Consider the following 8,179-nt stretch of genomic DNA (forward strand, 5'->3'; position numbering starts at 1 on the left):
TTTTTTTTTTTTTTTTTTTTTTTTTTTTTTTTTTGTACCAGGGATTGAACCCACGAGCACTTACCCACTGAACCAAATCCCCAGCCTTTTATTTTGAGGCAGGGTCTCACAAGGTTGCCCACAGCCTTGCTAAATTGCTGAGAGTAGCTTTGAACCTGAGATCCTCCTGCCTAAGCTTCCCAAACTGCTGGGATTACAGCAAAATAAGGCTATTAGCTTCTGGCAGCTTTGACAAAGGAAGGTTGAAGGTGCAGGAAGCAGGGAGACAGGCACTGTCATGTGGCCATTGGGGCTCATGTGGAGGGGTGTGTTTGGGTTACATGGCATTTGGACATGGCATATTGGAGCCTACTGGAAAAAGATACATTCATACATTGCTGGTGGGAATGCAGATTGGTGCAAAAATTATGAAAAGCAATATGGAGATTCCTCAGAAAACTTGGAATGAACACCATTTGACCCAGCTATCCCACTTCTTGGTTTATACCCAAAGGACTTAAAATCAGCTTATATAGTGATGCAGCCACATCATGTTTATAGCAGCTCAATTCACAATAGCTAAACTATGGAACCACCCAGATGCCCTTCAACAGATGAATAGATTTAAAAAAATGGAATATTACTCATCCTTAATAAAGATTGAAATTATGGCATTTGCAGGTAAATGGATGGAGCTTAATTCTAAGCAAAATAAGCTAGTCCCAAAAAACCAAGAGCCAAATGCTTTCTCTGATATGTGGATGCTAATCCATGATGGGGAGCAGCTAGAGAAGAATATAGTTACTTTAGGTAAAGGGGAGTGAAGAGAGAGGAGCGGGTATGGGGTTAGAAAGGATAATAGAACAAATCAGGCATTATTACCCTATGTTTGTATATAACTATATGACCAGTGTGATTCTACATCATGTACAATCAGAAGAATGAGAAATTATACTCCATTATATATGATGTATCAAAGTGCATTCTACTGTCATATATAACTAATTAAAACAAATTAAAAATAAAATTTAGGGCTGGGGATGTGGCTTAAGTGATAACGCGCTCTCCTGGCATGCGCCGGGCGCTGGGTTCGATCCTCAGCACCACATAAAAATAAAAATAAAGATGTTGTATCCACCGAAAAACTGAAAAATAAATATTAAAAAATTCTCTCTCTCTCTTAAAAAATAAAATAAAATTTAAAAAGTTGGAGCCCACTTTATCTATTCAAGAAACTCATTTTATTCTAGTGATTTCCAAGCCTTTTATCATGTGTAATAATGTTTTGTGCTCTGAAACAGCCATATTATCCTTAAAGTCACCATTTCCCCTCACAGCATATATTCATCTAGTCATTGTAGTGGTTAACCTCAGAAGGGATAGTAATTTGTTTTTGTTTACTGTGCATTTCATTTGGTATCTAGTGATTAACAGTGCACTGGAATGTATTGTCAAGAATATAGTTCCCTATTGTGCTGCAAAAAAAATTTAAAATTAGGATTCAGACATGTTGCAACCTAAGAAAAGACTGTCTTTTACAAAGATCATTTGCAATTCAGTTGGAGCTGGGGCTGTGTTTTCACAGGGAAGCAATGTTATTATAATTGACACCCAAGTTCCCAGAATAGTTGACCACAAATGCCTCTTTAGCAACACACCTAAACTCAGAACTGAGAGTGGCCCAGTGCTGTACTTGAAGCCTCCAAGCTTAATAGAAACACCAGGAACGGGGAAAGCTGAGGTGGCAAGGAGTCTCTACAGCAGCTTTGAGAACACAGTAGAAAGAAAGGCTGCCAGCTGCCTCAGCAACCAGTATGGGTCACTTGTTAGTTGAGCTGTTCTATAGATATTAGGACTAGCTGTATATAAAATTGAGGCTCCATAGATAGCAAAAAGAATCTATCTATAAACAAGTGAAAATTGACCATAAACTTTGAGTTGCTGATTCTAGTGATTAATAATGATTTAAGGGACTTTGAGGATTTTCCTATGTCATGGCTCAAATAAAACAAATGAATTGGTAAGTCAGGTGTGTTGACTCACTAGTATATCTTTCAAAAAAGTTTATAATTCAGACTTTAAAAATGCTAATTAATAGGCATTTACTCAAATTAATCCATATTGTCTTTTTCTTCCCTCTAGGGGCCTTGTAGAGAAAAAAGAGATGGAGCTGGTTTTAAGTAAGTTAGAAGCAGCACAGAAATATTTGGCTCAGAAGTACTGTGTCCTTGTGCTGGGGTTGGGCATGCCTGATAAGCATCACATGTGCTGTGGAAAGTAAGTGTGCACTCCAGATGCCATTAGATCGTGACATCCTTAGGACCCTTGCATTTGACTTCTGGTACTGGGGGGAAAAGCATTTCCTTTTTGTTGTCCAGAATAATTGGGCTCAGGTAAAATCTGCCCCAAGCACTGGGGGTTGTCTGCTTTGAGAGAGCCAAGTGAGTATGGAAGACATCCCAGAATCTCAGTTAATATCTATTTATTTAGGTACGGAATTGAACATAAGGGTGTTTTACCACTGAGTTGCATCCCCAGCCCTTTGTTTTTTATTTTGAGACAGGGTCTCGCTAAATTCCCAAAGGCTGGCCTCGAATTTGCCGTGCTTCTGCCTGAGGCTCCAGAGTTACTGAGATTATAGGTGTGTGCCATGACACCCGGCTCAGCTGATATTTAAAAATTCTCCCCTGCTTGTGATTAAATGACTTGATTTCTCAGTGGAATCTTGCTCTCAACCAGGAGGGATTCCTATGCTAGGCAGGGCTACTGGTGGCCTCTAGTATATACCGAGTGATAGACCAATGTTGGTGGGGGATGGAATGTCTGCTTGTTTTGCAACTGCCAGGAAGAGCTGCAGAGGTAGGGGTTATAAAATAACACTGTCTATGGAATACAATTTTTGTCTTAGGATGATAATGTTTGCATAATTGTAATTGAAATTTAAAAAGGGGTCTCATCACCAGAAAGTTGGAGATCACAGGAAGAAAAACTTTGATCCTTAACCCCAAATCTCCCCCTGAACAGTTTCATGACAAGCCCAAGAGCCATGCCATGGCCATAGCCAGAACTTAAAAAAAAAAACCCCTCAATAGGAAAAGAACACAATACATGATATACCTCTCTCTAAATCCCCCATGTTTTCAAAGATATCTTTGTCCATGAACATACTTACCCAGTTGTTCCTATGTATTTTTTGTGTTCTACATTTCCTGTGTGCTCTCCTCTCTTATTCTGCATACATAATTTCACTTATCACTTTCCATAGCAGCTGGAGTTATCCTGTTGTATACCCATTGCTTAACCATCCCTTTTGTAAACATTTACATGGTTTCAGTTTTTCTGTTTTATTGTAGTTTGTATTGCTTTACATAAATTATTTTGTTCATATGGACTATTTCCTTATGGCTTATTACCCAGAATGTATTTACCTATAGGGTACAAACAATTGTTAAAAAGCTGTTCATAACATATTGCCAGATTGTGCTCCAAAAAGGTTCATTCCAGAGGTAGTGGTATGTGCTGATAGTCCCAGCATTTGGGAGGCTGAGGCAGGAAGATCACTGGAGCCCAAGAGTTTGAGGCCAGTCTGGACAACATAGGGAGACCCCTTCACCAACCAACCAACCAAGACCAACCAACTGAAAAGAATCCAGAGCCCTCCACAGACCTCCTGCATGGGAGGCTGGGAAAAGCTATTTCAAAAAAATTAAAACCTTTTTTATTGCCCTCAGCAATAAGCATATTTGGTTGTGTTGGGTTTTATTATTTTAATATTTTTGATAGTTTAAAGGTGTATTAAAAGCTTAAAGATGTTTTACATGAATGAATATTTTTCAGGCTTTTAGAGTCTCTGCTCTTTTTCTTTTTAAAATTATTCACTGCCTACGCATTTAGTTTCAACCATTTACCAAGGGGGAATTGGAAAAGTTTTTAATTTCTTTATTTACATCCTATACCAAGGATTGATCATTTGTATTTTTTAGTTTGTTGCTTTCTTTTGAATATTTATATGTTTAAACATTAGAAAAATGTTTTTTATTTATTCAAACATGTCCACCTTGTTTCTGATATTTGATAGTCATACAAGTTCTTGTGGTTCTTGAGTTAAACTTATTATCTTTCTTTTTAATTTTTTAAAATTAGCATTTTAAAGAAATGTGACTTTGCTCCATTTGAAATCTGTTACAACATATCAGATGAACTATGAATATAAGCTTTTTATTTTTTTAACTAATATCAAACTTTCTAGTAATATCTATTAATGATTTTTTTCTCCACAGTAACATGTCTTGTTAGATTTTGAATTTTTCTAACATTTTAACCCAATTTGGTAAATTCCTATTGATTTTTTCCCCCCCAGTACTGGGAATTGAGTCAGGGCTACTCTATCTTTGAGTACATTCCCAGCCCTTTTATTTTTTTGATATAGTGTCTTATAGTTTATATAGTCTTATATAGTTTCCCTGTCTGACTCTGAACTTTTGATCCTCTTGCCTCAGCCTTCCAAGTAGGTGGGATTATAGGCATGGACCAACACATCTGGCTTGCAGTCATTATTTCTTTCTGTATCTTTTAAAAGTATAGATAGTCCTTACACATTCGGCTTTCCACAGCCTGCTTTTCCTTATGGTAATGCTCCTAAACCAATTTGTTTTTAAAATTACAAGTCATAGCATATTGGTAGATCTTGAAATCAATGTAGTTGTGAAGAGAATAAAATAGTTTTAAAAAATAAGTATATCTGGCATGAAAGTAATAAATAGAAATCCATAGTCCAGGGATACTTCAATAAACAACTGAAAAAAAAATAAGTATATCTGGGGCTGGAGTTGTGGCTCAGTGGTAGAGCACTTGCCTGGCATGTGTAAGGCCCTGGGTTCAATCCTTAGCACCACATATAAATAAATAAATAAAGTAAAAAAATCCATTGACAACTAAAAATTTTTTTTAATTTTTTTTAAAAATCAAGTATATCATATGAAATAAAGATAAGTATTTTTTTCAGGATACTTTTGTGTCTATGTCTTAGTATGTTTTGAGTTGCTTTAACAAAATACTTGAGGCTGGGTTCTCTATTATTATTCTCTAAATAACAGAGGTTTAATGAGCTCATAGAACTGGTGTCCAAGAGCATGGTACCAAGCTTCACTTTTGGTAAGGACCTCATGGCAGATAGCATCAAAGGTGGGAAGTGGAGAGAGAGTGAAGATAGAGAAGACAGAGGAGTCAGATGTTGGGACACAGTGTACAAGATAGATCATATGGTGGGAAAGGAAACAAGAAATCAGGGAGAAAGCAGGCTTGCTCTTTTTTTCCCCCCCTAATACTAGAGATTGAACCCAGAGTGTTCTGCTACTGAATCACATCTCAGCCCTTTTTATTTTTTGAGACAGAATCTTGCCAATTTGCCAAGACTGGTCTCAAACTTGTGACCCTCTGGACTTAGCCTCCCAAGTCCCAGGTATTACATGCATGTGCCACTGTGCCTGGCCAGGCTGTCTCTTTAACAACCTGCTATGAAACTAATCCACTTCTATGAGACCCAACCCAACTCTCCATAATACCAGCATCAATCCCTTGTAGTGGTGACTGCCATCTTCCACTAGGTCTCACCTCTTAAAGGTCCCACTCCCTTTCAATACTGTCACCTTGGGTAAGTAAGCCTCAGCTTATATTTCAGCAAGGACAAACCAGATTCACACCATAGCAGTCAATGTGTGTATTCTAGGGACTCAATATTAAGTATGTTTCTTGCTGTGAGTTAAAATTTAAAGAGTCTGAAAGCCACTGCGTTACAGCATCCTTTCTGTACCACAAGCACTCTTGTGTTTTCATAAGAATTTTGCTTTGCTCAGCCTTTCAAGCAATTATACCATAGTGTTGTTTGTCAGCTAATTGTTCAATTTAGACAGTTGTGTTAATTTGTTGGGCCATTTGAATACACTATTGAATTTCCCCTATATTTTAGAAAAAGATAAGTGGAACATTGGAAAATCAAGTACTGCTAATTCAAATCTAGAAACCATTGAGCATGTGGAGAATCTTTAGCTGCATTCAAATGCTCGAGACTAAAGTAGAACAAATGTGGGTTTGATTGCAAAAGACAAGACCTTGCACATGCTAGTCAAGTGCTCTACCACTGAATCATATCTTCAGCCCTTTTTTGTTTTTTATTTTGAGATAGGGTCTTGCTAAGATGACCAGATTGGCCTCGAACTTGGGATCTTCCTGCCTCAGCCTCTGAATACCTTGGATGACAAGTGTGTGCCACTGCTCCCAGCTACAATCTTTTCCATGTGTTTTTTTTTTTTTTTTTTTTGGTGCAGTAAAATTATATACAATAGTGGGTTCATTGTTACATATTTGTATATGCACCTGATATAACAATATAATTTGGTCATTATTGTCCTCCAATATTTCCCCTTTCCCCCTCCTCCTTTTTCCTTCTTACAATACAATTTTTAAAGGAAACTGTGATGTTTGAAAGTAGGTGATTGCCTCTGGTTAGCACAAGGTCCTGGTCCCTTTTCCACCATCTGCAGTATCACTTGCTTTTCTTCTGCCCATTGGATGGCAGTTTGGAGAAGAACAGGCTTAGAGCTCACCATGCACCATTTATGTATCAAATTCCATACATGTCAAAGGACTGACATGTATGGAACAAAGGACTTAGAGGAAAGCAGATTGCAGGATAGTTCTGCCAGTGAGTTGTTAATGGCCATAATGGCCATGGATGTTGATTATGTCCTTGATTCATGGATTTATAGTATTCTTTTGGTGGGCTTTTTTTTTTTTTTTGCACTGGGGATTGAACTCAGGGACACTTAACTATTGAACCACATCCCTAGCCCTTTTCTTTTTTTTTTTTTTTTTGTATTTTATTTAGAGACAGAGTCTCACTGAGTTGCTTGGGACCTTGCAAAGTTGCTGAGGCTGGCTTTGAACTCACAATCCTCCTGCCTCAGCTTCCTGAGCCACTGGTATTATAGGCCTGTGCCACCGTGCCTGGCATTGGTGGGTTTTATGTAGAAAATGAGGACAGTGATTTTTTCAGTTATAAGTAATTAGCTGATTTTAACATGTCTTTATTTCACTTTAATTTGAATAAGCTAATATTTTCATGTGGGTTTTCTGATTTTTCCCTCTAACACATGCATGGCTAATATTGGACTAGAATACCTCATGCCATTTATCTCTGGAGTTAGAGTGAAGATTATAGTAGAACCAATAATTTGGGGCTGTTAATCTAGTGCTTTCATGTCACTTGAGAAGTAAGAGAAGATAATTCTCTATACTAAACACATCTGTGAAAATCCAGTATCACATAAATCAGCAAAATTTTGATGAATGTGTTCAGTAAAATTTATCTGGGTGTTGGAAATACATGCAAAAGCCTCCTTTTTGGTGTAAACTATAGACTTAGATCTGTTCTTTGGTTGTAGCTAGTACAGGCTTCATCCTCACCCCCATCCTAGGATATGAACCTTCTTCCTACACTCTCAGTGTGGCTGTCTCCTCATGGTGGACCAAAGAGGCTGGTGGTGGAGGTAAAGATAGAGAGAAAAGTAGGCTCTTTGAAACGCAGGTGTAAACATCATCTTTTTAAAAATTTTTGAGGTGGTGGGTGTGACTATATTGCCCAAATTGGTCTTAAATTCCTGGGCTCAAATTATCCTCCTGCCTCAGCCTTCCAAATAGCTGGGAGGACAGATGCATGCCACAACACACAGCTCTAAATCACTCTTAAACCTGCCTCCCAGCTCAGTCACATGCATTAAGGACTCTTTCCCCTCTCCACCAACACATCTTTGAAACTTCTTTTTCCTTGTATAGGGCAGAATTTGACCTTCATTTAGTTTAGATCTTGAATGTCTCTCAAAGACTCATGAGTTAAAGGCTTGGTCCCCAGGATGGGAAGTGGCAGAGGCTTGAAGAGGTGGAGCTTAATGAGAAATCCTTAGGTCATTATGGTTGTGCCCTTGAAAGGGATTGTGGGGCCCTGGCCCCTTCTTCCTCTGCTCTCTGGTTCATGAGGTGAGTGAGTGATTTTGCTACAACATGTGCTTTGGCCATGATGTGCTACCTTGTTGCAGAACCAAAGCAATAGACCAGCTGATGATGGACTGAAGCCTCCAACACTATGGACCAAACTGAACCTTCTCTTCTCTCTCTCTCTCTCTCTTTTTTTTTTTTTTTTTTT

The 8,179-nt window shown here is 38.1% G+C and overlaps 1 protein-coding gene across 3 annotated transcripts in view; it reads left to right on the top strand.

The window, feature by feature from the left end:
• The window catches only part of Ppp1r36 (protein phosphatase 1 regulatory subunit 36), a 28,267-nt gene that overhangs the window by 15,161 nt on the left and 4,927 nt on the right, over positions 1–8,179 (top strand). For all 3 annotated transcript variants that reach the window (XM_048798495.1, XM_048798494.1, XM_048798496.1), the window contains one exon: positions 2,122–2,256. In XM_048798495.1, coding sequence (XP_048654452.1) covers positions 2,122–2,256 — 135 coding nt within the window. The remainder of the gene's footprint in view (positions 1–2,121; positions 2,257–8,179) is intronic.

The sequence above is a fragment of the Marmota marmota genome, unplaced genomic scaffold, assembly GCF_001458135.2.
Source record: "Marmota marmota marmota unplaced genomic scaffold, marMar, whole genome shotgun sequence".
In the NCBI taxonomy this organism is placed as follows: domain Eukaryota; kingdom Metazoa; phylum Chordata; class Mammalia; order Rodentia; family Sciuridae; genus Marmota; species Marmota marmota.